The following is a 27,352-nucleotide window of genomic DNA, read 5'->3' as shown; positions in this document are numbered from 1 at the left end:
CATATAAATTAAATTGCCTGGATTGCACCAAGGCTGGAGGGGGGAGAAAGGCAGTGGATTGGGACCTCTGCCTTAGAGCCCCCTGCCCATAAGGGAGAAGCAGCCAGTAGGGAAAGGTCTGCTGTTCAAGGCACGAAAAAAACCACCTCGCTTTTTACCTTTTACTCAGGGCTGGATGACAACTTGCCGAGGAAAGAAACGGGACAAGAGTTCTGCAAACAGGATGCATGTTTTATTGAAAGTAATACAAACAGGGCACGGAACTCCTTTGCTCGATGTGGGACCAGTAGTGAATTATATTAAGAAAACAAAAAGGCACTAATTTTAACACATTTCACGTGTTCTAAAAATATATTTAATACTGTTAATTTGTAGCATAAAATAAAAATCCTTGACAAACTCTCGGGACTCAAAGCCCACAAATCTCAGGAGTCGGTCCCTGGTGAGCAAGAGCCTCAGTCCACCTCTTTCGGCCCAAAGAAGTGGACTGGCAGCCTGCAGTGGTGTGCGAGAAGGACCTTGAGGCACAGGGAGGAGAGGCAGCCCAGGCAACAGAGGGCAGAGCAAGAGGCTCGGGAGGGAATCTCCCTAATTTCTTCGGCTGTAGAGAGATGGAAGGAAGATTGCAAGCTAGATATTGGTAGACCAGACAGGAAACATGACCAAATAAGCTTATTCTATCTGTGGTGGAATGTACACCTGGAGAAGCAGAGCTTTGCCAGGGAGTAAGGAAGTGGTTCAGGGTATCCACACCAAGAATCTCTTAGGATAAACAGTTGGAAGGGACCTTGGAGGTCTTCTAGTCCACCCACCCTATTAAGGTAGAAAGTCATAGCTTTAGTTTGGCAAGATTCTGCCATTAGAAGTAGATAATAAAGGATTGGAGTTAATAGGATTTCACTGTGTCATCTTTGGGTTTGGGCCTAAAAACCTTGTAAAGCTACGTTAATAGAATCTTGCAAGTCTGAAAGTACAAATATTCCACTGTCTCCTTTACAGACTGATAAATTAGCGAGGAGAGCCTTCTAAACCTCTTGCTCCACCCGTGCAGCTGGGTTATCCAGTGGTTTATCCTGTCCCTAGTCCGCATCTCACATACACTCACCCCGAGGCCTTTCCCACATATCATTATACTGCCTATTTCAGCTAGGCATCCCCAGCTCTTCCCAGGGAGCCGCCACCCCAAACGGCCCAGAATTCAAATGATGCTTCATTGACTTAAAAGATGTGTGAACTTCAGACTACCCTTTCCCGCCACAGAATGGCAACCAGCTATCCCCTTCAGTTGGAGAGACACCAGAAAAATGTATTCCTGGCGGGGCAGCCAAACCAGTGTTCAAATATTCTCATTCTACAATATTTCATCCCCCCTCCCACCAGCAAAGTAAAATAAAAACATATATGAAATATCAGAACAAATGCTTTCCACTCCCGAAGAAGACAACCTGCAAGACCTTCCTTGATCTGAGTCCAGACTTTCTTGGCGAGGGAGAGCTCTTAGGACTTCCCTGCTAACCTGAGGCATCAATTGTTGCAATGAAGAAACGGAAGACCTTCCGCAGCCATTGGGCACGGTATGCATCCTCCTGCTCAAAGAGCAAACTAATTTCTGAGTACAAGGATTCCACTTCAAGGCTTTCAATGCCTTACATGAAAAAGCACAGGCAGAAAAAATCTTCAAAATTATGCAGAGCGTAGCTGGTTTCCACAGGAGGCTCTCTGAACGTTTCTGAATAGTCCTAAGCAAACAGCAAGGACAGTTCATCTTTTGTGACATTCACAATCAGAAACACATCCAACCTCTCTAGGTAGGAAAGAACAAGACAGAGAAAAAAGCAGCAAAGGAGCCAACATCTGGATGTCATTGAAATGTACCATCAATTTAGTAAACTGCACCTGAACTGCCTTTCCCAGCTGTGATCAAAGCTGTTCCAAGTCTACTCTTGATGGGTGTGAAGGCCACTGACTGCCGGCTTCTCCTGCTCAAGACTTAATTGCACAGTTGTCTATCAAATCTCAACCTCCGTTTAGCAAGAAAGCAACTGAGGGGGGAGCTAGCCAAAGAAAAGGGAAAGTGTCGGCTGTTTCACAGGTAGCCCAGCAGAATCATCACTAGCTCAACTCCAGATGTCCTTGCTCACCCTGCAGCTCATTGAGGCAAAACTTTCACACACGGCTGAGGTAATGTCCTGAAGGATTGTTCATAGAATTAGGCCAGCTGTGCGGCAGAATTATTGTATGGCAGATGAATGTTTAGTACAGGTTAAATATTCCTAACACAAAGCTCAGTAGTATGACAGTCATTCAAATGTGCCCAGGAACTTAATAGAACAACCACATTATGGTCCATTACAAAGTATCCAGGCAAGTCTAATTTACAGTCCTTTCCCCAGATCATCAGCCCAGCACTGCTGCTGATCTGAAAAGGTTTTTCTCTAGACCAAACTGCTCCAACCGCCATCCCCTTCAGCACCTGTCATCCTCTGATTAAGGCACTTGAATACTAAGTTAGACGTGTCACTCCTGAGGTCCAACCGCTCAAGAGACCAGCATCAGTGAACTTTCAAAAACATCACTCAGGGAGTCAAGGTCTTCACATGCTATAACCAACATTCAAGTTTCTTCATTATCATATTTCATTGTGTTTAGACTTAGCGCAGAGAAATGATTTTGCCATGACTTTGTACTCCTGCGCCCCCATGCAGAAAACAAAGGCCCAAGAGTATCTTTTGCGTTATTGTTGCATTCTATGTAACTGATTATCAATGCTTTGTTTTTGCTTAAAAAAAGATTTTAAAGGGATAAATGTAGTTTCATCATAGCTTGCATAAGTTTCTTCTAAAAAGTATTTAGTGCCTGAAGTATCATTTCAGATCTAAATAAATCTGAATCAAACAGAGGTTTAGGCAGGTATATGGCAAATGAATCAATTATACATGGTTATAAAGATGACAATGAGGAAATGTAGTTTTCAAGAGTTTGCTACAATTTATTCTAAATCAATGGCTGACTCAAATAAACCCTTCTTTGTAGCACAGATGCATCAATAATTCCCTAAAGACATAATTGTTTAACATGATTATGTGCTCTCATCTTCCATGCCTCATAAATTTGGATTTAGACAAAATTGTTTAGAATTCTCTTTCTGAGTAAAATATCCATTTCAGCTGGATGTCTTGATCCCTCCCCCTCTGCCTAGATAGCACCACAATCAGCTCACAGTCAAAAAACCTTCTAGGAGAAACTGCAAATACCGGACTACCAGGTGCGTTCCCAAAAGAGACATGGTCAGGCTGTTAAATCATTGCAAGATGGAAACATGAGCGACTGGCAATCCATAGGATGTGCGATCAGCAACCATCACACTTCAAATGATGCTCAAGATAGCCAGAAAAAGGAAGCAGCAATGCAGAGATGGGCCAGCAGATCATTCATTTTCATCAGGATTCTGAGGATCGATTATTTTGACGTGTGTGAAGGGGAAGAGCCCTTTTCTTCCATGGACTTCTCCTTCCCACTGACCATTGATATTCATCCTTGTGACCTTCACAATATCACCAACCTGCAAAAAAGAAAAAAATAAATACAACTGCATAGACACACGGGATGTTCTATTTCTTCCTACAAGAATTGCATTTCAAGAACATTCTTACATTCCTTCAAGTGATCTGCATACAACCACCCCCCAAAAGGCAATGCTCCTCAGATCAGGACCTCAGCCGATCTTCGGTGCCTTTGGGAAACTCATCATCTGAGCTGTCCCAGGCACCCCTACTTGAAGCAGGCCATCTTCGAGCCAAGAGGTCAATGGCCTCAGTAGCAAGTAGAATGACTTTCTCCACAAACCTTCTCTTCTGAAATTACTCAAACTGGCCGGCAGCAAATTCCAGGGTCTGATGATGTCAAACTGTTTCTGGGGACTCTAAATCTCTCTTTCTCTGTGGTTCAATGAATGATCTCAAATTCTAACATCGCATATGAAAGACAAAAATATGTTTTCTTTCCGTGTTGTTTATAAGGTTGCCATTTTTACCAAGTTTCCACTCTTCTCTAGTCAAAATCTTTTGTGGTGATCCTTTCTTTTCTCCTCTTGACTTTTGGCTGCCATAGACTAATCCAGCTCTACGCCTGCGATGCCTCCATTGTTATACTTTTGGATTTTTGAGCTAGTGTAAACAATGAAATCTTTGAATATAAATTATAAAATGTTTTACTATAAATTAATAAGATTAAAAAAATGAGAAAGCCTGAAAAATTGTTATTTGGGAAAAGATCTGTTTTTCCATGTGCCTTTATTATTAAAAAAGAATTTGCAGAAAGTTGACCAAGGTACTGTTATCAATAATTGCTTTAACCCCAGGATTCCTCCTTCCCGTTCTCCGTACTGGGAGACTTACTACCATTTGCTTCACAAGCATTCCAAGTTTCACAAGCACTGAAAAGATGGCTGACAGCTGGTCCTTGTACTGCAACTGCTGCAGCATCCCTATAGTCACATGACCAAAATGCAGGCGCTTAGCAACCAGAAGGTGCTTATAATGATTGTAGCATCCCGGTGTTGGGTGACTGCCGTTCGTGACTTTCCCAGTTGACTTCCAACAAACGAAATCAATAGGGAAGCCAGATTTACTTAACGACCACAGTGATTTTCTTAACAATCATGGCAAAAAAGGTCATAAAATGAGGTGCAACTTCCTTAACTACCTTGCTTAGCAACAGAAATTTTAGGCCCAATTATAAACCAAGGACTATCTGTAATTCGTTTAATCCATAAAACCTTGCTGTCTTAATTATGTCCAAACACCAACAACACAACCAAGATTTTGTGTCTTGCATATACAGTATTGAATCGTATAAACAACCCAGTGATTTTGGCCCTTCAGGGTAAGGAAAAATCCCAGGAGTTAACATGCTTTCCCAGTGAGTGGACTGCAAACAATCTTCATTATATATTCTGAGATATCAGATAATACGCAAGTATTTTTGCACTACTAGATTGTAGGGAATTAATTTCATGTTATTTAAAACAATTCCCTGCTAATTTAGCAGCCCAGGACACTCAAGCTGGCTTTTTCTTAAAAAGAAGGTTCCGGGCTTGGAAGCCACATTTGGTTGCCACCAATTGCCTGCAAATGTAAGAAAGAGTAATGCCATCAGGATTACGCAGATTAATCATTAGAATTAAAGAGGAAGCTGGTAATGCGAGTAAATCAGTCTTACCTTTGGATTATGTGAAAAATTTAAAAGCCAATTTCTTGGAACTGTTAGTTCAAAGTATATTTTATTATGAGGCAGCTGGTTTAATGCCATTCGCCCAAAGAATTTCCCATTTTAAAAACAAAAACAAAAACCTGAATTGTCCCACAATCAGAGTACCTCCTTCCTGAGCAAAAGAATTAAGATTGTTCCTGCAACTCAGGCTTTCCATATGCATCCAATGGCATTAAGTGCAGGTAACAAGGATCCCCTTGTTCACTAAAACATCAATGGGAATCAATCATTTCTTTTATTTATAATTAATTTTAAGCCCTTTCCTGGGTCCTTCACTGGCTTTGGGTGGTATCCAGTGGATGAAAAAGACTATCGGTAATAAACAGCAATAAAAGGGGTCTGTGTTAGTGAGGAAAAAGCAAGTATATAGCAGCCAATTACAGAACAATCACACAGCGGTTAGCAGGGCTGGAAGAGCCAAATCTGGAGGACTCTGTTATGACAAGGAGGATCCTTTAGGTCTCCATCCCACCATTCACTCTGCAGACGCAACCTCCCTGGTCCACTCAAGCTGAGGTCAAAGAGAAGCTAACCAGAGAATCTCTCATGGTGGATGATGATGATGGGTTGCTTCATTCCTTGCGATCAGCTCTCCTGCCTTCAAGCCAACAAAATGAAGTCTCCTTCTCCTACTATGAATCAATTCAAATGATATACATGTGGAAAAAATGACAACCTGAAAATGGTCCATCTTTGGAAATGCCAAGTCCTTCAGAGACCCTTCGAAAGAGTTGCTTTTGAGTCATCCTGGTGACTGCCTGGGCATGGCCCAGCGGTTTTCTTGGCAAGATTTGGAAGTGGTTTGCCATTGATTCTTTCCTAAGGCTGAGAGAGACTGACTGGCCCCAGGTCTCTCAGCTGGCTATGTGCAGAAAGCGGGACTAGTTCCTTCACCACTATACTAAAATGTCCTTCCACTAAAGATTTGCATTTATATAAAGAATTTATAGGGACTTTTTTTTCTTCTTTCACCAAGTTTTACTTACCCTTCCATTAAGTTTATGTAAGAAAGCTACCACCACATTAATGGGGGAATCCACAGATCATGTTTTGCATAGTCAAAAGAAATGCAAGTTCGGCAAAAGAGGTCATCTGAGACTGATAATCTGATAATGCTTACCCTTCATTTGTTGAGTAAAATCTGCAAGCATGCAGGAGAGTATAAATCTATTTTATCAGACTTTGAATTAAATTCTTAAAAATGATATAATTAGATAAAATTCTAAGGTATTGTGAGACTAAAATGCAGTATAGCAAGTGTCAGAAAATGGAAACGTTTCATTTTTTAATGCTAAAAGGTTGAATGTTGAGATTTTCTTTAGTCACAGAAAATTGGAGAATTCCTCTTTAAAATTATACAATCAAACAGTCCATTTGGACATGCAATTCCATTTATGCCAGTAGACAGAGCAAAACAAAAGACCAGACAGAAGACTTACAAAAGCTGGATAGATACATGGGTCAAAGGTTCTTGTGAAAGTAAATGGTATAAATAATATATTTACGAATTGGTTTCCAGGTTGGGGAACAGAAGTCTAGAATTGAAAAGGGGCAGATCCCCATCATCCCCCTGATGGTGCATCTTGATTTTTAGGATTCAGCTTGATTAACGTGGGTTCAACTTAAATCCTTTTGCAGCGGCAGGTAACACCCACATGGCATTCAACCCCAATATGGACAGTGTGCATGTGTGTCTATAACTGTCAGTTGCAGTTTTACATCTAACAGCCAAGTCTCATTTAGCAATTGCCTTGGATAGCAACCATTCACAAATATGACAGTAATAAGCAGCGATAAACACTTTTTGCTTCCTCCTTGTGCAAGATTTTGACAGAGGTCTGTGGAAGTTTTGGCTGCAGGAGAGCACCTCCACGCAGCTGCTCTTTCCAATGCAGAAGGGATTGTCCCCAAGCCAAGGGATTGCTCACTTCCATCTCTTTTTCTTTGGGAAAGAAACTCCCACCCCTTCAGTGACACACAAGGCTGGCAGTCAGGCCTCTCAAGGATGTCTGTGTTGGCTGGAGCACAAAGGCAAATGCAACTTTGGGAGAGCCTTCCCAGATAGGCCAGGAAAAAGGGGCAGACAGACCATGGGGCACTTCCAGGCCAGGTAAGGCCTCTTTGTTAACTGATGGCCTGCTTTAAAAAAACAAACAAGGCTGGACTAAGGGGGGAGGGGGCTACAGTGTCAGCCTGCTTCTCTCTGCCAAACCAGCTGTCTCTCGGGGAGGAGGAATGTGCTGTGAAGACCAAGGAGCCAGCCACCTCTCTTCCATGCCAAAGGGACACGTGAGCTGCGAGAGGGGCTCGGGAGGCAGGGCCAAGGCAGTCTTGAGAAACCAGGCTGAATGGACAAAGGCTCTCTGGTCCTTTGTCTGCACATCAGGTTTTTTTGGGGGAAAAGTCCTAGCCCTCATTAAGGTGTTGCTATCCATAAGGAGAAAGATTTATTCTGGAACCTAAGGCAGAATTCATAGACCTCCTCTGATTTTATCCCAAGAGTCTACCAAGCCTTATAAATATCAGAAATCCATTCATATCGGCAACTCTTTGAGGCCGAACTGATATGTTACCACCCCTCGCAGCTCACTGAATTTCACAGAAGAAATAAGGGAACTGACTTGTAACCTTTGAGAAGCCTGAAGATGCTCCAATGAGCAGCCTCAAAGCTGTTAGAAGACTCAGCAATAGGTAGGTGCCAACAAACCAGGCCTGGCCTCCATGGACAATCCCCCCCCCCCCCAATTCAGCATCACCTAAGCAAAGGAATGCAAAATATCCTTGAAACTGAGCAAAACTTCACAGGGACATCTGGGTGCTGTTCTGGGCAGGAAGTGGTTTGCCACTGCTGTCATCTGAGATTTTTCGCCAATCTCCTGTTCAGCAGTTTATGGCTTTAAGGTTTCTTTGTGGGGGAGGGGGTTCCTATCTCATTAAATTAGTACCAAGTCAGTCCATGTTTAGCTTCTCATGACAAACCAAACCAACACCCAAAATCTCCACCCATAAGCCATTGACAGTGACTGAATGCCACCTCTTCAAAACATCCCCAGACGAACCCAAGGTAGGCCAAGGAAATTCCTATGAGGGAGAGTTGTTTTTAAATTGTATTGTTTTATGTTTTTTTATATTTTCTTTGTAAGCCGCCCGGAGTCCTTTGGGATTGGGCAGCATATAAAAGCTTTAAATAAATAATAACGGGTCCTCTGTTGTCAGGAATTGCTTCATGGGTCAACAATGCCCTGATTTGGTTGCCGCTTATCCCACGTGCTCCCACCCTTTTGATTTCCCTTTCTCTTTCTCCATTTACTCCATTCAACTTCCTTTAATGCACAGCCCATCATCTATTAAATGCCAGCTCATAGCAATAGCACTTAGACTTATATACCGCTTCATAGTGTTTTTACAGCCCTCTCTAAGCGTTTTACAGAGTCAGCCTCTTGCCCCCAACAATCTGGGGCCTCATGACCCCTGAAGGCTGAGTCAACCTTGAGCCGGTGAGATTTGAACTGCTGAACTGCAGCTAGCAGTCAGCTGAAGTAGGCTGCAGTGTTGCACTCTAACCACTGCACCACCTTGGCTCATCAGTCCGATCCAACCTTTCAGGCTTCCAGATGCTACCAAGACACAGGAAGAGCCTGGTGGGATCAGGCTCTGATCTAGCCCAGCACGCCACCTTGCACAACTGGCAAGTGTGCATCTTTGGGAAGTGGCTCAGCCTTACCTGCAGTATGAAAGAGCTCCTCCCCTGTGGCTTCCTAGCAATTGCTATCATGAGCAGCACTAAATGAGCAGAGGATGCTCTGGGTATGATATGATGATGTAGAAGCAGAGAGGGACATCACTTGAAAAATATAGCTAGGCGCTAGAACAAAATTAAGTATGAATAGTACCACCTACCTTGTCAATTATAAGGGGAAAAACACCACTTTTGACCTTTAATTTTTTTTAAACTGAATTTGAATATCAAGGCACCATAACCTAGGGGCCATCCCCTGTAAGTTCCAAAATATCATTTGGAAAATAATATTTTCATTATCCAACTCTTTTCTTCACTTCTAAATTCAATTGTCCACTTCTAAGGCAATTGCATCAGGGATACAGTTAATTGTTTGGAGGGTTTCAATACACTACATGGTAGAGGATTAACTCCTGCCTTCTGAATGTTGGCAATACAACTTCAGGATACTGTGGTGCTGCATACTGCTTGCAATTCTTTACTCCCTCATAAAAAGTAAGGACTTTCTGAAGAAATCTTTAAATCTCTTCAAACATAAGAGAATTGGCTAAGATGCAGATAGTAAAAGCCAAATTCTACCTATATCAATCAACTGAAAACAACATAGTTTAATAATAACTTAGATAAAGGAACAAGAAAGGGAAACAAAAGCAAAAGTATCTTGACATTTTTGAAGTGGACCACAAAAAGCATTTTCTATAATTGCCCAATCAGGAGGAAATGTTTAAAGCTCAAAATATTGGCATTTGTTCAATGAGAAATTAAAGAGGCCACCGCAACAGTAATCAGGTATCAGAAAAAGCACATGATAAAAACAACTGGGTAACCTGACCAAAGAGTTACAGAAAGAGGATAAGTGCCTGGGGCTTTTACTGTATTTTTCAAGAAGAAATAGAAAGGATTAAGGAATACAATTGTGAAAGCAAGCTTAGGCTATAAGCCTATATCTTATAGATAAGTTGCCAAAAGAAAGAAAAAGAGTAGCAAAGAGCCCCAAGGAGAGCTTGCCGGGTTGGCCCAGTCTCAGCTTTCAGAGAGAGGAAACACACAAGAGATACACAGTAACAGAGGGGGGAGACCCGGTGGGCTCTCCAGCTACCTCAAAGTCTGGGCTTCCTCAAAGTCTGACCCCCGGGGTGGGCATGCAACGTTCAGCGGAGCCAGTCCCTTTTCCACTTCCCTGAGCTTCTATACTCCTACAGTGGAGTGGTGCCGCTGCCAGTTTTCATTGAAAAGCGTCCTCCGGGTGGTGAAAAGTCCCCCGTGCAACTTTTAAAGCTGCGGCTGGACTCTGTGGGCCCATCCCCCTTTCCATCGTCCCCGCCTCCCGGATCCCTTTCCCACCCTGCAAGCACTCGTGTTAGCAAAGCCAGCATCGGTCGCAGCCAGGTTGAGCCAGTATCTCGGGGGTGGAGACCAGGTTTCGCGTCTCCCCAAGCGACTGAGTCACCTCCCGCACCAACAAGAAGCTCCAGCGAGTGAGGCGCCAGAGAATCAGCCCCAGCCGCTTCTCTATCCCCCGCCATTGCCCTTACCTTCTCAGGCAAGGAGTGACTGGGAGGGGAGGGGAGGGGCCAGCCAGTGGTAGGATCACTTGACAGGGAGCCACTGCAGAGGGTCCAAAGGGCCACATGCGGCCTCGGAGCTGCAGGTTGCAGACAGCGGCCTAGGACCTACAGCTCAGGTTCAGCAGAAGGAATGAACATGGAGTACAATGAACATGGAATGAACATAGAGTATAAACAAGGCTACTTTGCTTAAATATTTAGAATGTGAACAGTCATCCTTTCATTAACATTCAAAGAATTTTAATATTCTGCAGTAGAGAAGCAGATTCACTAACAGCTGAAAGGCCTCCATGGATTGCAAAACCTGAATATGTCAGCTGCACCCCCCACGCCAAGCCTAATCACTAAGCCTGATCACAAAGAGGCACAGAGTTTTACCAGGGGCTCCACATTTAAGACTGACCGTGGGAGGTGGGATCAGAACATTCAATTGTTTACCAGTTCATGAAAACCAGAAAGCAGAGAGAACAAGCTAAAGCCCTGTTTGAGATAGGCCCTTCCAACCGGATGAGGGAACTGAACTAAGCTGCATGGAACCTGCTCCAGCTGAACAGCTTACCTCTAATGCCAAGGCAGTCTTGTCATAAGCACAGGGAACCCTCTTTTGAATGGCTTTGGCATAGACTGGTCCATTCTGGGTCGAAGGCAAGGGGTTGATGACAGCCCCAGGAGTATGAGTGGCGCTGGGAAGAGGGCTCGAGGTCTGAGGCTGAGCATAGGCATGAGCGGGCTCGGGAATCCCATAGCTATTGGAATTCCGGCCTCCATGCTTCCCATGAGGTGAGGATCTCACAAGCTTCTCAACATAAGGAACAGGGATCATCCCAATCCGCCCGTCTTTGTTTCTGGCACTCCACCACTGGTCTTCGGGTTTTTCTACAATGACGAGTATCTCCCCCTTTTTAAATGGTAGATCCTCCGCATCGTTACCAGGAAAGTCATAAAGAGTCCGAACATATTCCACATTTTCCTCTGCAGCTGATGCACCAGAGCCAGGACCAGAACCCATCAGTGGATACCTGAAGACAACATGGGAATTACTCAATCTCTTATGAAACAATGACATCCTCATAACACTATCTTTTGTTGTTCAGTCACCCGATTGCTCAACTATTCTGAAAAGCTTACATGTTTAGAATGTTTAGAATGTTTATTATAATTTATAGGCCGCCCTTTTCCCTGAGGGGACTCAGGGCGGCTTACAAAACACGGGGAAGGGGGTAAAAAGACAAAAAACATAAGACAATACATAATATTAAAAATAGAGCACAACATTCATTCATCATTCGGGAGGGGACAAACTAACATTTTTCATCCCCAGGCCTGACGGGATAGCCAGATCTTAAGGGCCGTGCGGAAGGCCTGGACGGTGGTGAGGGTGCGGATCTCCACGGGGAGATTGTTCCATAGCGTCGGAGCTGCAACTGAGAAGGCTCTCCTCCGCGTAGTCGCCAGTCGGCACTGACTGGTGGATGGAATTCGGAGGAGGCCTACCCTGTGCGATCTGATGGGACGCAGGGAGGTAATTGGTAGAAGGCGGTCTCTCAAATAGCCAGATCCACTACCATGGAGCGCTTTGTGAGTGGTAAGTAGGACCTTGAAGTGCACCCGGAGATCAACAGGTAGCCAGCGCAGCTCACGGAGGATCGGTGTTATGTGGGCGAACCGTGGTGCGCCCACGATCACTCGCGCGGCCGCATTCTGGACTAGCTGAAGTCGCCGGATGCTCTTCAAGGGCAGCCCCATGTAGAGCACATTGCAGTATTCCAGCCTGGAGATCACAAGGGCTCGAGTGACTGTTGTGAGTGCCTCCCGGTTCAGGTAGGGCCGCAACTGGCACATCAGGCGAACCTGAGCAAATGCCCCCCTGGTCACAGCTGACAAATGATGGTCAAAACTCAGCTGTGGATCCAGGAGGACTCCCAAGTTGCGGACCCTGTCTGAGGGGTATAAATTTTGTCCCCCCAGCCTGATTGATGGAACATTAACCAAATTATTGGGAGGAAAACACAACAGCCACTCGGTCTTTTCCGGGTTGAGCACCAGTTTGTTAGCTCTCATCCAGTCTTTGACAGCCTCAAGGCCCCGGTTCATCACTTCCACCGCTTCATTGAGTTGGCACGGGGCGGACAGATACAACTGTGTGTCGTCCGCATATTGGTGGTATTTTATCCCGTGCCTCTGAATGATCTCGCCCAGCGGTTTCATGTATGTTAAATAGCAGGGGGGATAAGACCGAGCCCTGCGGCACCCCACAAGTAAGGGGCCTCGGGGACGATCTCTGCCCCCCCACCAACACCGACTGCGACCTGTCCGAGAGGTAGGAGGAGAACCACTGCAAAACAGTGCCGCCCACCCCCACCTCCCGCAGTCGTCGCAGAAGGATACCATGGTCGATGGTATCGAAAGCCGCTGAGAGGTCAAGGAGAACCAGGATGGACGCATGGCCTCCATCTCTGGCTCTCCAGAGATCATCGGTCAATGCGACCAAAGCGGTTTCTGTGCTGTAACCGGGCCTGAAGCCAGACTGGAAGGGGTCAAGATAGTTAGCTTCCTCCAAGGTACGCTGAAGCTGGAAGGCCACCACCTTCTCAACAACCTTCCCCACAAAGGGGAGGTTGGAGACTGGACGGTAGTTGTTAAGAACTGCTGGATCCAAGGACGGTTTCTTCAGGAGGGGTCTCACCACTGCCGCCTTCAGCGCGGTGGGGAGATGGCCCTCCCGAAGAGAGGTGGTAACAACCGCCTGGATCCAGCCTCGTGTCACCTCACTGCTGTTGACAGACAGGAGGGACACGGGTCCAGTATACAGGTGGAGGCACTCACAGCTCGCATAGCCTTGTCCACATCCCCGGAGGCAACATCCTGAAACTCAACCCAGAGATGGTCTGCCAGATCATTCCCTTGTGTCTCGGCTGGATCTGCAGGAGTGGAGTCCAGGTCCGATCGAAACCGAGCAACTTTGTCCGCCAAGAACTGTACATACTCCTCAGCCTTACCCTGTAAGGGGTTCTCCGTCTCCCTCCTATTTAGGAGGGAGCGGGTTATCCTAAACAGGGCGGCTGGGCGGGACTCGGCGGACGCTACCAAGGAGGCAATGTGTGATCTTTTGGCTGTTCTTAGAGCCCAAACATACTCCTTGGTGCAAGATGTCAACAGTGCCCGGCTCGACTCGGACCTATCGGACCTCCACAGGTGCTCTAGGCGTCTCCTCCGGCGCTTTATCTCACGGAGCTCCTCGGTGAACCAAGGAGGCCTCCGTGGGCCGCTGACCCGGAGGGGCCATAGTGGCGCAATCCGGTCCAGAGACTCTGATGCTGCCGAGTGCCAGGCAGCAGCCAGAGTCTCCGCCGAACTGTGGGCGAGAGCATCTGGAATAACCCCAAGCTCCGTCTGGAACCTTACTGGGTCCATAAGTCGCCTGGGGCGGAACCACCTGGTCAGTTCCTCCTCCCTACGGTGGGGGTTTGGCCTCCGGAAGTCTAGCCTCAGTAGGCAGTGGTCTGACCACGACAGGGGAATGATCTCATTTCCCCTCAGACCAAGATCATAACTCCACTGCTCCGAGAGGAATACGAGGTTGAGTGTGTGACCCGCTGAGTGGGTTGGGCCTCGAATTACCTGGGTCAAGCCCATGGCTGTCATGGAAGCCATGAACTCCTGCGCTCCATCAGAGTGTTCACCGAGCGAAGGCAAATTGAAGTCCCCCAGAACCATAAGCCTAGGGAACTCAACTGCCAGCTCGGCTACTGACTCGAGGAGCGAGGGGAGGGCTGCTGCAACGCAGTTGGGAGGCAGGTACGTAAGCAGCAAACCCACTTGACCCTTGAGGTCCAGCGTCACCAGTAGGGACTCACACCCGACAAGCTCCGGAGCAGGGATCCTACGAGGTGCTAAAGACTCCCGGATAACAATAGCCACACCGCCACCCCTTCCCTGGGCTCTCGGCTGATGAAGCACCTGAAATCCGTCTGGGCACATCTCTACGAGGGGGACTCCTCCCTCCGTGCCCAGCCATGTCTCAGTAATACATGCCAGGTCTGCGCCCTCGTCTGTTATCAAGTCCCGGACGAGGGGAGCCTTGTGAACAACAGACCTGGCATTTAGCGACAACAGCCTGAGACCAGGGTCCTGACTACTCGCGCCATCTGACCTTGGAGTGGGACTCATAGGGCCGGAAGGAGGGCTCTCTGTGATATAGCGAACCCTCCTTCCCCGGTAATGGCCAGCCCTAAAGTCCCCGCCGTATCTGCCTCTCCCTGTTATGACCGCAATGCTCCGACCCTCTCCCGTGGATGTAGTTCCCCCAACCACCCCGGTGGCCCCCGCAAATCCCACCAGGTCCTCCGAATCATACATACTCATTCACTCACTCAGACAATCCCCACATGGTGATTAAAACACATAAATACAGCAATAATAATGATAAAAAGTGGGATCATTCATTCAATCTCATACATACTCCTAACGTATCCCAAACACAGTAAGAAAAAGATAGCAAAAGATAGAAAAAGGAAGAAAAAAATAGAATTGCGCACTTATTACGTTGTTAAAAAGCGAGTCCAGATCGAGCCAAATGGCTCTCCATAATTAAAGTGGGACTGCCCTTGAAGACACTTGGAAACTTCACGTAGTCCCGCATCTGGTGATGCGAGCAATAATAGACATGCCTTCATATGCACACGTGACACCGTTACACCGGCCACCTGTTTCCTTCTGAGTGCAATTCAAGGTGCTGGTTATCACCAATAAAGCCCTACATGACACAGTGCTGATTTGTACTTGGCTAATGTGAGCCAACAAGGTTGACGCCATTGAACAACAGTAACACTTTTTGGGGCTCAGGGCATGCTTTCTGTTTTACAGCCCACCACCTGGAATGAAATTCCACCTCACCCTTATGACATTCTGGGAGAGCTATAAAGACCTGGCTCTTCTCCCTGGCTGTCATGGGTGACTCTCTCCGAAGGCCTGCCAGACAATTGCAGCCAGACAATTGTAACGGGAGGGGGGTGGGAAGGCACTGGAATGTAAGGGAGGTTTGAGAGGGAAATCTGGAATGCAAGTGTGCCAGCTGGCAGCCTGAGACAGACCCAACACCTCAAGGTGTCCGAGACAGACAGACCCGTCCCAAAACAAAGAGAGTTTAAGCCATTGGTGGACAATGGGAAGTCCACAGGGGAAAGTTTTCCTTTGCTGCCTTGGAGCGAAATCGTCAGAATTGGCTTTTCTACTTGGGCACTATAGGAATCTTCAGTAGTTTTATACTCTTGGTTACAAAAATGTCCCCGGAATTTCTTTTGCTGTCTGACTCACTGGGACGGTGCACACCAGCCTTGGGAAGGAGTTTAGTTGACAGGGGGATTTTATGTGCTTGGCCAGATCTGCTCTCTTGATTTTTATTTGGTCTTTACATTATTGGTATTTTTCTGACTTTGTATTTTTGAACTGTAGGGGCTTTTATTCTCTTTGTGGGCTGCCCAGAGTCCTTCTCCACCCTCCATCACAGTTAAAGACGGGCCCGTCTCGGGGAGCCCCGGGGCCTGAATGGTGGGGGGGGAGGGATGGAGGGTTATATGGGCTCATTTCCCTGAAAAGCTGCTCACGCGAGGAGCCTTTTTAAATCCAGCCGCTGAAGGCCGAAGCGAGGAAGGGCTCACTGCTCCCCTTCCCATTCGGCGATCCCACCCGAGGGCGGAGGGCCGGCTGACCTGGGCGCGGGCTCCAGCAGGGTGGTGGTGTCCAGGTAGTGGACCTTGTAGAAGTCCAGCAGGGCCGGCAGGTGCTCGAACTCCTGGTCGCCGATCTTGAAGCGCCGCCCGGGCAGCGAGTTGATGATGTAGTGCGAGACGCGCGCATTCTCCGACACCGATAGCACGTAGTCGCCGGGGCAGGTGGACGAGTCGCGCACCAGGAAGGTCCCGTGCCGCTGGCCCTGCAGCCGGCCCTGCGCCTCCGCCCGCGATAGCGGGCCCGCGTACCACGCCGCCCGGTCCGACGCGTCGAAGCGGCGCCCCGACGAGGGCGGTGGTGGGGGCGGCGACGACATCATGGCAGGCGGGGCTCTCGCTCCGCTGCTCCGGCCTTGCCGCCGCGCCCGCCGGAGCCTGCGCCAAAATGGCGCTGCAACGGAGCGGGAGGAGGAGACGGAGCGCGACACGCTCTGCGCAGCCGCGCCCAGCCTCTTCCTCGGGGGCCGCTGGAACTTCCGCCCGGAGAGGCTCCTTGCGACGAGGAGAGGCGGGGCTTCCTCGTGAGGCCCCGCCCTGTGCCTAGAGGGGGCAGGGCTTTCCCGGGTTCTCCGGGCCCTGTTCCCGCTATTCCGGAGGGGGGGGGGTGTGCTCTGCTCGCGGGACCGCAAGAGCGCGGCGGGGAGGAAGCTGCAAGGCCGACGCCTCCGGCCAGGAGATGAAAGTCTCGGAAGCGGCTCCTGGGCGGGAACGGGACTGCGGCGCTCGGGGGCTCCTGGACTTTACCCCCAGCGAGCCTGAGGCCGCCGTCCTGACCCCGGGGATGCCGCCCGCCTTCCTTTCGCCCAGGTGGCTTTATGGCCCGGCGCCAGAGGAGAATTTGAACATGGACAGGTTCACAAAAGAGGCGTCGGGGCTGCATTTGGAATCGCCAACCAGCAACTGCCTTTATTAGTAGGAAGAACAGCAACCGAGGTTAAGTTTCCCCAGGAAGGGAGGAAGGAAAGAAAGAAGGGAGGGAGGAAGGAAGGAGAGGAAGGTGGCACGAGAGCTGAGCTGTTACTTTCTGGAACCCTCCAAGCAGATTCTGATGAAGAAATGACTGAAAACAAGGAATAATTCTTTACAAAGCCAGTTTTCACTGAGAGGCACTGTCCGAGAAACCTTCTGCTGAGATTCTTCTGCTGAGACGTTAATTTCCCTTCCAAGATGCCAGAAACGACTTTTTAGGATCCTTTGTCTTATCCTGGTAGCTTCCTCTTCTTGCTAGTCCAGAGGAAAGGCTACTTTGGTGCACTGGAAACCTAATGCAGCATTTTTTTAAAAAAAATAAAATAAATATGGAAAAAAAATACAGGCTGTTTTTCTTCCCATCTGTATGAAATGCAGTGATTATCATGAGCGGTTCCGAGAGAAGAAAAACGTGAAGTCACGGGCACCAAAGCCAAAATATTATGCCAAACAATCTTTAATGCAGATTCTGTGATGAATTCAGCAGAACATAAGCTTTTAGTTAACCTAGTTAATTTGATGCAATCTGTTTTACTGTTAAATTTCTGAGGTTTGTTCTAGTCAGCAAATAATTTGAAGACTGACTGATATATACTGTATTTTTTCTGGCGGTTTTCCACTGGCCAAGCAATGAGCTATATATCTATGGAGATATTCTCAGTCATCCAGGTCATGGTTGCCTTTTGCAAAAGGCAACTGGATGCTGTTTTTTCCTTAAGGAAAAAGATGTTTAGCTTCTCATCAAAGAACCTTCATCAGTTTAATGAACTGTACCTTAAAAGGCTTCTTGCGATGGCTTTAGCTCTGCTCTATTACTATTAAATGGCATCAGGCTTCTTCCAGGTTAGTAGAGTTCCGATGGCAGCCAAATAAGAAAAGCCAATCCCAAAATAATATCTAATTGTCATTCATACTCTCAAATTCCTCCCAATCTAGTATTCTCAGGACCTCAGCAGACACACCTGAGTAATCCTGCATTCTCTTGCGCTGTCTGTCAGACACATCCATTTCGCCGTCTGTGAGAATCGCCCTTGGCAAAGTAAGGATGCAGGCCGCCATCCCAGAAATGTCATCTTCCAACTGGGGACCCTCTTCCCAACAGTCTCTCTCAGCATCGTAGATGTGGACATAGTCCATGCAGATCCCACGGTTATGAGATCTCCCTCCCAAGACGTAAATCCTGTGGCCCAGGACAGCAATGCCAGGCTCACCATGCCCGGCATGAAGAGGACGGACAGTTGTCCACTGAGAACTGCTTGGGGTATAACAAGCAACCTGATAGAAAACAACATTAAAAGAGAGGTCATTTTAGGAAGAGCATTTGGGAACAGCCCAAATTTTACTGGTTACTGGAAACATCCTACAAAGTTGCCAAACCAGTTCTGAAAGCCAGCAATTTGCTTTACTCTGGACTACAGAAAAGTCTAAACACGACTTTCATTGGCCACCATTCTGGTCTTTGGACTGACGCTGGACGCTTTGGCACCAGATAACCAATTTCCATACACTGGGATTGTGAAAGCTACATAATGCTTGGCCTCTTCATTGACTATAGGCTTGTCCCAAATATTTGACCCAACATAGCAGATGATCATATTTCCCCTGGAGCAGTTGGGGAGCCGAGAGTGTCTTGTGCCTGACTGCCTAACTCCCAATTACCACCCTCCTTCCCCCCTCCCTTTCTCCTTTCATAGATTTTCTTCCTTGCAGAGAGGAGAGGCTGTTTCTCAAACCTGACTGCTTGACTGGCTGGGGAGTTCTGAAAACTGAATTCCACCTATCTTCAAGGGACCAAAGTTGAGAAATACTGGCATAAACTATCTTAAGAGGCTCTAAGCACTTACCTAAAAAGTGCTCATCACAGGTTAACAAGTTCATCTTGGCAGCTTTCAGTCAACTTGGTCTCAGCTGCTTTTGATATTGTTAACCATCAATCAGAATAGAGCTGGAAAGGACTGGAGGTCTTCTAGTCCAGCCCCCTGCCCAAGCAGGAGACCCTATACCATTTCAGACAAGTGCTGTCCAGTCTCTTATTAAAGATCTTCAGTGATGAAGCACCCACAACCTCTAAAGGCCAGCTGTCCCACTGGTTAATTGTTCTCACTATCACTATTAAGTTTCTCCTTAATTGCTTCTTCACCTCCAACTGCCTAATAGGGCTGGGATTTGGGGTCATGGGCCTACAATGTCTCCATTCCTATTTCAATTGCAAATTTGGCAAGGAAGGAAAATTCATGGAGCCCACTCCCCCCCCCCTCCAATTTAGTTGTAAGTGCTGTTTTATCCTGGGATTTTGCTCAAGTCTGGATGGGAAAAAAACAGGTTTGAAGCTGAACCTAGCAAGCAGGAGTTTTCTACTACCTCCATTTTTGTGTCTTTTATACCTGAAGCCAGAACATGTGTTCTTCAGACATGGCATCTTTACTTAGGAAGGTTCCCTGTAGAAGTGAGGCCTTTCTTAAAAGGGCATTTGGGGAATGACTGGATGCGATGGGGATTGGATGATTATTTGGTTAATAGTTTCAAGTAATGTATGCAAGTCTTTTGTATTGGGTCATTGTTACACAAGTATTCTAAATATCAGCAGCGTGCAATAAAAACACCATTAACCGAGCCAAAGGCTGCCTCACCTCGTGAACATCTCTTCTGTAGCCAGAGTCATTGTTACTGCCTCCAATCACATAGAGCCTTCCCAACAGCGCAGCCATCCCGTGCCAGGCTCTCCTGATGGGACTCTCACTTAAGATGTCCCAGCGATTGGTGGCCGGATCGTAGCACTGCAGCTCTTTTAGGTACTCTTCTCCTCGCCTCCCGCAAGTGATGTAGATCTTGCCTTCCAGTTCTGCTCCTGCATGGGCATAGACCTGTATCAATGGGACAGAAAGCAAGAAGTAGCAGAGAGAGAGACTGCACTCTTGGTTTTCTCTCCCCTACCATGCCCCTTGCAAAGTTCCTTAATTTTCACGATTTTCACGAGTTCCCTTATGGACCTTTAGCTACTCTTGGAAAACACAGGAGGGCAGCCATGTTAGCCTTGGTAGCAAAAAATCCCCCAGAAGTCTGGTAACCCCTTTTCTGATTAACGTGCTTTATTAAAAGGCATACGCTCAGAAAGTCCCAATCAATACAATGGGTTTTTAGCACATCACAATTGTCAATTGATAACATCTGAAACCTACATCTGCATAGCCTACCCCCTTCTGCACCCCAATTTACATCCTACAGTAGTCTAGCCATTCTATGCATTGAAGTTCACTACTCACTACTGCCAGGATTCTCTGCAGCTGAAGTCTGACCATCACCTCAACAATCTTCAAAGAGAGCAACACCACAGTCTCAGGTCCCACATCCTGGGGCATGTTTACAATCCAGGAGAAGCCAAGATCTAACAAGCATGTGACCAAATTGGTAGTTCATAAACTATTTCTACAAGAGTCACTGGCTAATCCCAGATTGTGCCACAAGGCTGAGCCCCAGGAACCTCAGTTAGACTTGCCCAGTTAGAGTCCAACTCCAAGAAACTTGGAATATTCCTCAAAGTGAAGGGATCATGTGCCCCAAGGCCCCCGTTCCAGGTGGTACCTAAAGCCTCAGCCAAGCCACCCACCAAGCTTCCTCTGGAAATCCATGGGGTTCCTTATTCATGTGGAGGGGTTGATCAAGTAGCCTTAACTCCCTGCAGGGGGGAGAGAGATATTAGTGAGTTCAAAACAATCAGAGACCTCTCTCTCTCGTGGCACGACTGGTGTTCATATCTCACATTACCTGATCATGTTGCAACTGCCTCAGACATACACCAGATCTACTGTGTGGCTTTTGACAGGTGGTGAGCTACTGATCACTTGTGATAGATCCGTGGTTGCCATGGAGCCATGAAAACTGAGCTATCCTGAAATCAACAAGGCTGGGGGACCAAATCACGAATGAGGGCAACTTTATTACGAATATTTGCTTTGTGAGTGCTTTGATTTTGATGTTGTAGGTCAGGGGTGTCAAAATGACGACCTGCAGGCTGGATGCGTCACACGCAGGCCACACCCATCCCATCCTTGCAAAGGGGAAAAACATTGTGATACGTCATGTGATGGCAACATGACACCACAAGTTTGACACCCGTGTTGTAAATTGCTGGGAATCTTTCTGAGGGTAGCAGTGCACACACACACACAAACCCATGAATGAATGAAGATGAATGAATGAATGGTGCTAAGTAATCAGTAATTGGGAAAGGGTTGGGGATGGGGCTAGTGTCTCCATCCTTGATTTCCATAACCTCTCGCCAGCTGTCAATACTATTAAGCATAGTATCTTTTGGGGTGGCAGGGGAGTCCTGCCTTGGTTTGTCTCCAAGGCTGGTCCCAGTCGGTGTTGCTAGGAAATGAGAGGTTCAACCTACTGCTGTTTGCAAGCTTGGTACTCGCTGCTCCTTTTTAACATCTGCATGAAGCCTCAGGGCATAATTGTTCTCCACCATGGGACGAGGTACCATCAGTAACCTGATGAGACTCAATTTTGACATTATCTTGGATGACCCAAATGACTGTTGCCCTCTCACAGTGCCTGGAGGCCGTGAAGGTCTAGATGGACCATTCTCTGTGATAGCACAGATTCGGTAGCCTTTCTTGCTTAACAACCATGCATTCAACAATTGTCCGAACTTAGCCCAGTGCTGAACAAGAGGTGCTAATGAATAGTCCTCACACTTCTGTGCCCCGATCCCCATTTGCAACCTTCTTTGCTGGAGCCCAGCAGGCGAAGTCAACAGGGAAGCTGGCTGGAGGTGGCTTATGATGACTAGGTGCCATTCTCACTTATCAGCCCAGGCTGATTTGCTTATCATTTGCTTACTGGAAGAGCCAGACTTTCCTTCACAATGACATCACACTTTACAATTGTTATCACTAAGTGAGGGAAACTCTGGTCCCAATTGCTATTGTTAAGTGAGGACTGCCTAGAACCCTGCCCCATGCCATACTGTGCCACCTTCAGGTACCAGGCAAAAGCCTACTTTTTCCTAATTAGCAGATGGTTTAACTCTGTTCTTGGTCCATGGTTCATATCCTTTCAGTGCGTTTCACTGCACTATGACTCTATTCCAGCGATGGTGAAACTTTTTGGGCTCCTGTGCCAAAAGCGGGGGGAGCACAAGGGGGTTGTACTTGGGCGTGCCATACCCATAATGCCATGTGCACGACTCCCCTTGTGCATGCCCATATGCGCGCGACCTCCCTTTTGGCCCACAATAGACGTGTTTTTCGCCCTCCCCAGGCTCCAGAGGCTTTCAAGGAGCCTGGGGTTGGCAAAAACAGCCTCCCCTGCCCTCCTGAGGCTCTTTGCTGTCTCCTGGACTGCACTGGGGGTGACTGAACAGCCTGTTCTTGGAAATGGAGGCTGTGGCCAATGGGCTTGGCTCTGGGCTCTTGCTCCACTTGCCCGGGAGATGGAGCACAGGGAAGAATATAATGGCCGTTTTGGAGGGAATGGATCCAGCACCTTCCACTTACATCTACAGCAGCCACGCCTGTCACTCCCCGCCGCCTTTGGAGGCAACAGAGGAAACCGCTCCTCTTGGGGTGACTGAGCTGGCCCGTGCTGGGCCCCAAGCCTTGCGATCACCCCGCCCAGCGCATAGACTTTGTCTCTATTGCGGCCTGCGAAGGCACGCGCTTTGGCCAACCAATGCCCCAGGAGACCCATTTCCTGGCTCCATGTTCCCGACCTGGGTTATGGGGCAACCCCTGGGCATTATCCTCTGCCCCCTACAATGCTGTTGCCGCCACTGCCTCTGCCGGGCATGTTGCCTACATCCATGCCGCCGCTGCCTCAGATCCCAGTAGTCATTCCGCCTATTCAATCAGATGCACCAGAAGCATCTGCAATCAATGACTGCCCTGCCCACCTCCCCCATGGTGGCTTCTCCTTCTTCTGGCTGCTCCAGCATCCCAGCCAGAAGCGACACTGTGACAGCCACCAGGGGCGAGGTGGCGGCGGTGGCAAGGATGGGCAAGGGCTTCCCTCCCTCCCCACCCGAGCGGGCTACTTCCACGGCTCCAGTCTGTGGCTCTGATGAGGATCTGCGGTCCGGAGCGCTGCTGCTTCCAGCCGGGATATATTCTGCCAGGCCCTTGGCGGCATCTTTATCCAGGTAGCTTGTCTCCCTGCCAGCCGCTCCTCCAGCATCCCGGCTGGAAGCAGCACAACAGTCACCGTTACCTGGTGCAAAGGGCTGCCAGTGGCGAGAATGGGCCACCACCTCCCCTTCGTCCCTTCCCCAATAGCGGCTGTTGCGTTTCCGCTTCCAGCTGGGATGCTGGTGGAGGAGCTGCTGGCGGGGAGGCGAGCTACCCGCATAAAGACATCGCTGAGGGCCTGGCAGAATACAGTGAATTGACATCATAGGTAGACCTCAACTATGAGAGACAAAATGAGAAAACACATCCAGACAATCACATTGTCTGATTTGGAAAGAATATTTTTGGAAATTATGGTGGAAAATAAGTATTTGGTAAATTTCAAAAGTTCATTTCAATACTTTGTTATATATCCTTTGTTGGCAATGACAGAGGTCAAACGTTTACTGTAAGTCTTCACAAGGTTGGCCCACACTGTTGCTGGTATGTTGGCCCATTCCTCCATGCAGATCTCCTCTAGAGCAGTGATGTTTTGGGGTTGTTGCTGGGCAACACAGACTTTCAACTCCCTCCAAAGGTTTTCTATGGGGTTGAGATCTGGAGACTGGCTAGGCCACTCCAGGACCTTGAAATGCTTCTTACGAAGCCACTCCTTCGTTGCCCGGGTGGTGTGTTTGGGATCATTGTCATGCTGAAAGACCCAGCCACATTCTATCTTCAATGACCTTGCTGATGGAAGGAGGTTTACACTCAAAATCTCACGATACATAAGCAGGGAGACACGTCTGGCACTGCAGGATCTGAGTCCCTGGTGGCGTAGTGTGTTACTGATGGTAGCCTTTGTTACGTTGGTCCCAGCTCTCTGCAGGTCATTCATTAGGTCCCCCCGTGTGGTTCTGGGATTTTTGCTCACCGTTCTTGTGATCATTTTGACCCCACGGGATGAGATCTTGCGTGGAGCCCCAGATCAAGGGAGGTTATCAGTGGTCTTGTATGTCTTCCATTTTCTAATTATTGCTCCCACAGTTGATTTCTTCACACCAAGCTGCTTGCCTATTGCAGATTCAGTCTTCCCAGCCTGGTGCAGATCTACAATTTTACTTCTGGTGTCTTTTGACAGCTCTTTGGTCTTCACCATAGTGGAGTTTGGAGTGTGACTGTTTGAGGTTGTGAACAGGTGTCTTTTATACTGCTAACAAGTTCAAACAGGTGCCATTAATACAGGTAATGAGTGGAGGACAGAGGAGCCTCTTAAAGAAAAAGTTACAGGTCTGTGAGAGCCAGAAATCTTGCTTGTTTGTAGGTGACCAAATACTTATTTTCCACCATAATTTGCAAATAAATTCTTTCCACATCAGACAATGTGATTGTCTGGATTTGTTTTCTCATTTTGTCTCTCATAGTTGAGATCTACCTATGATGTCAATTACAGGCCTCTCTCATCTTTTTAAGTGGGAGAACTTGCACAATTGGTGGCTGACTAAATACTTTTTTGCCCCACTGTATATCCTGGCTGGAAGTGGCAGTGCTTCGGACCGCGGATCCTCATCAGAGCCGCGGGCTGGAGCGTGCAAGTAGCCCGCTCGGGTGGGGGCGGGAAGAGCTCGGGCCGACCAGTCCTCGCCACTGCCACCCCTTCGCCCCTGGTACCGGGACGCCGCCAAGAGCCTGGCAGAATATATCCTGGCTGGAAGCAGCAGCACAACAGTCACCGTTACTAGGGGCGAAGGGATGGCGATGACAAGCGGTCCCAGGTTTCCCTCCCCCCCCCCCCCCGCCTGAGCAGCCTTCTTGCACAGCTCCAGCTCCACCAATATCCTGTCTGGAAGTGGAAGCATAACAGTCGCTGTTGGGGAAGGGACGAAGGGGTGGCGGTCACCTGTTCTTGGCATCGCCACCCCTTCGCCCCTGGTAACGGCGACTGTTGCGCTGCTGCTTCCAGCCGGGACGCTGGAGGAGCTAAGCTCGCTGGCAGGGAAGTGAGCTACCCTCATAAAGACGTCACCGAGGGCCTGGCTCGCTGACGAGGTAGCAGCTGCAATGGCTGCCTGGTTGCTCCTGTCCACAGCTGCTGCTATTCTGGGGCGCCGAGCCAGCCAGGCACTCCAGACTGTGGAGCCTCATCAGAGTGCTGGTGCTGTGCAAGTAGCCGGCTCAAGTGGGGAGGGAGGAAAGCCCATCCTTGCTGCTGCTGCCCCCTTGCCCCTGGCGGCTGTCACAGTGCCACTTCTGGCTGGTGTGGGAGTGGCTGCAGGGTCTGGCCGGCCACTCCTGCCCTTCCCCTTGTGGCTGCCGCTGCCGCTGCTTTTCTGGGACGCCCGAGACAGCCAGGCACTTTGGACCACAGATGAGCCACAGCCTGGAGGGCTGGGGCCATGCAAGAAGCCCGCTCAGGCGGGGATGGAGGGAAACCCCGACCACAGCTTTACTCCGCTAAGAAGCAATGGCCGGGAACCCCTCTCCGCATCTTTTGGTACGCTCAGCCGTTGCTCTTCCTGTTCCATGTGCACCCTGGAAACAAAAAGATCGTTTTCCTGGCGTGCACATGCACACTGGGCGGCTCCACTTCTGCTTTCTAGCACGCCAATGTGCCTTAAGACCAGCTGGCTGCTGTGCCCGAACCCAGAAGAGCAACTGGTGATGGCTCTGTGTGCCAGGAGAAATGGCTCTGTGTGCCACTTCTGGCATGCATGCCATAGGTTTGCCATCACGGCTCTATTCTAAGCCCTCTGAGAGCTGGCAAAGGGCAAAGACTCAAAACCCTCCACAAAAAGCAGAGAAGCAGTTTTGCATTTGGCCAGGCAAATTATCCTGGGCCTGAGTGTCAGCACTTAACCTCCGAGAGACAAACACCCCCAGATTGCTTTTGCATCCAGTATTGGTCCTCCACTAATAGGGTAAGACCTGAAGTTCCATGGTGGGCAGGGCTGGGGAGTCCAAAGCTTCCCCCGCCCCCGACACCCCTAGTGACGGCCTTGTTCAGATCAGAGACACATCCACTTTTAGTGGGGCCATTCCATCCAAGAGCTGCCTTCAGAGAGCTTTTTGGCCACGACTCCCACAAACCGCCTTGGTGTTCCCTGCCAGTTTAACTAGGTGTGGCATTATCTCCGAGGCCCCTTCAGCCCAAAGATCTGCTTGCCACCCTTTGTCTGCCCCTCCCTGCTTACCTCCTTCTGGAGAGGAGCCACATATTCCCAGCTGTTGGTTTTGGGGTCGTATTTTTCCACCTCCCGAAGGTCCTGCCGGTAGTTGCGTCCAGCCACTGCATAGATCACCCCGCCCACCACACAGACACAGAGATCCGCGTGCTCTTGCTGCAAAGGCTGGATCTGGAGCCACTTGTTGTGTCTTGGGTCATACCTTGCAAAGAAACAAGACGGGCAGCTCTCCAAGAGGTTACAGGAGTGGGGTCTCGATTTATTTATTTATTTATTTATTTATTTATTTGTCTTGTATGTCGCCCACTCCCGGAGGACTCTGGGCGGCTCACAAAAGACAAGGGAAAGGGGGAAAACGAGACAAAGACAACATATTAAAAACAAAACCAACATTCACAATTTCCGTGGAGGTAAATGCTTCTCAGCCCCCCCTAGCCTGCTGGAACAGCCAGGACTTGGCATTGCGGAAGGCCGGGAGGGTAGTAAGGGTCCGGATCTCAACAGGGAGCTCGTTCCAGAGGGCCGGAGCTGCAACAGAGAAGGCTCTCCCCTGGGGAGTCGCCAGCCGACATTGGCTGGCAGATGGAATCCGGAGGAGACCTAACCTGTGCGATCTAATTGGTCTGAGAGAGGTAATCGGCAGGAGGCGGTCTCTCAGGTACCCAGGTCCGATGCCATGTAGGGCTTTATAGGTAGCGACCAGCACCTTGAAGCGGATTCGGAGACTAATAGGTAGCCAGTGCAGCTCGCGGAGGATAGGTGTAAGGTGGGTGTATCTTGG

General features: G+C 48.5%; 2 protein-coding genes across 6 annotated transcripts in view; both read right to left on the bottom strand.

The window, feature by feature from the left end:
* Nucleotides 1-210: 210 nt before the first annotated feature.
* CRKL (CRK like proto-oncogene, adaptor protein) lies at nucleotides 211-16,722 on the bottom strand. The gene is made up of 3 exons (XM_014072740.2): nucleotides 16,290-16,722; nucleotides 11,138-11,597; nucleotides 211-3,562 (listed from the first exon to the last, which is right to left on the bottom strand). Exons 1-3 carry the CDS (start codon nucleotides 16,628-16,630, stop codon nucleotides 3,428-3,430), a joined length of 936 nt encoding a protein of 311 aa, XP_013928215.1. The 5' UTR covers nucleotides 16,631-16,722; the 3' UTR covers nucleotides 211-3,427.
* A 467-nt stretch (nucleotides 16,723-17,189) lies between these two features.
* Nucleotides 17,190-27,352, bottom strand: part of KLHL22 (kelch like family member 22) — a 29,997-nt gene continuing 19,834 nt past the window's right edge. For 3 of the 5 annotated variants that reach the window (XM_087705943.1, XM_014072741.2, XM_014072743.2), the window contains 3 exons: nucleotides 26,581-26,773; nucleotides 19,910-20,143; nucleotides 17,190-18,554 (listed from right to left, as the gene is read on the bottom strand). In XM_087705943.1, coding sequence (XP_087562069.1) covers nucleotides 18,177-18,554; nucleotides 19,910-20,143; nucleotides 26,581-26,773 — 805 coding nt within the window. In that variant the 3' untranslated portion in view covers nucleotides 17,190-18,176. The remainder of the gene's footprint in view (nucleotides 18,555-19,909; nucleotides 20,144-26,580; nucleotides 26,774-27,352) is intronic. The other 2 variants (XR_015695549.1, XM_087705944.1) reach the window with 2 other exon arrangements.

Source organism: Thamnophis sirtalis, unplaced genomic scaffold, assembly GCF_051295495.1.
Source record: "Thamnophis sirtalis isolate CommonGarterSnake01/CBP01778 unplaced genomic scaffold, rThaSir2_p1.2 scaffold_2, whole genome shotgun sequence".
In the NCBI taxonomy this organism is placed as follows: Eukaryota; Metazoa; Chordata; class Lepidosauria; order Squamata; family Natricidae; genus Thamnophis; species Thamnophis sirtalis.
This window is presented reverse-complemented; position numbering and strand designations above follow the sequence as displayed.

Bases quoted from the DNA above. Each gene is read 5' to 3' on its own strand.
- CRKL (XM_014072740.2), bottom strand. From the start codon at position 16,630: ATGATGTCGTCGCCGCCCCCACCACCGCCCTCGTCGGGGCGCCGCTTC. The intron at 11,598-16,289 runs GTCAGCCGGCCC...TGTTGTCTTCAG, and splicing joins CTGCTGGAGCCCGCGCCCAG to GTATCCACTGATGGGTTCTG. The intron at 3,563-11,137 runs GTAAGCTGTTCA...TCTTTTTTGCAG, and splicing joins AGACTGCCTTGGCATTAGAG to GTTGGTGATATTGTGAAGGT.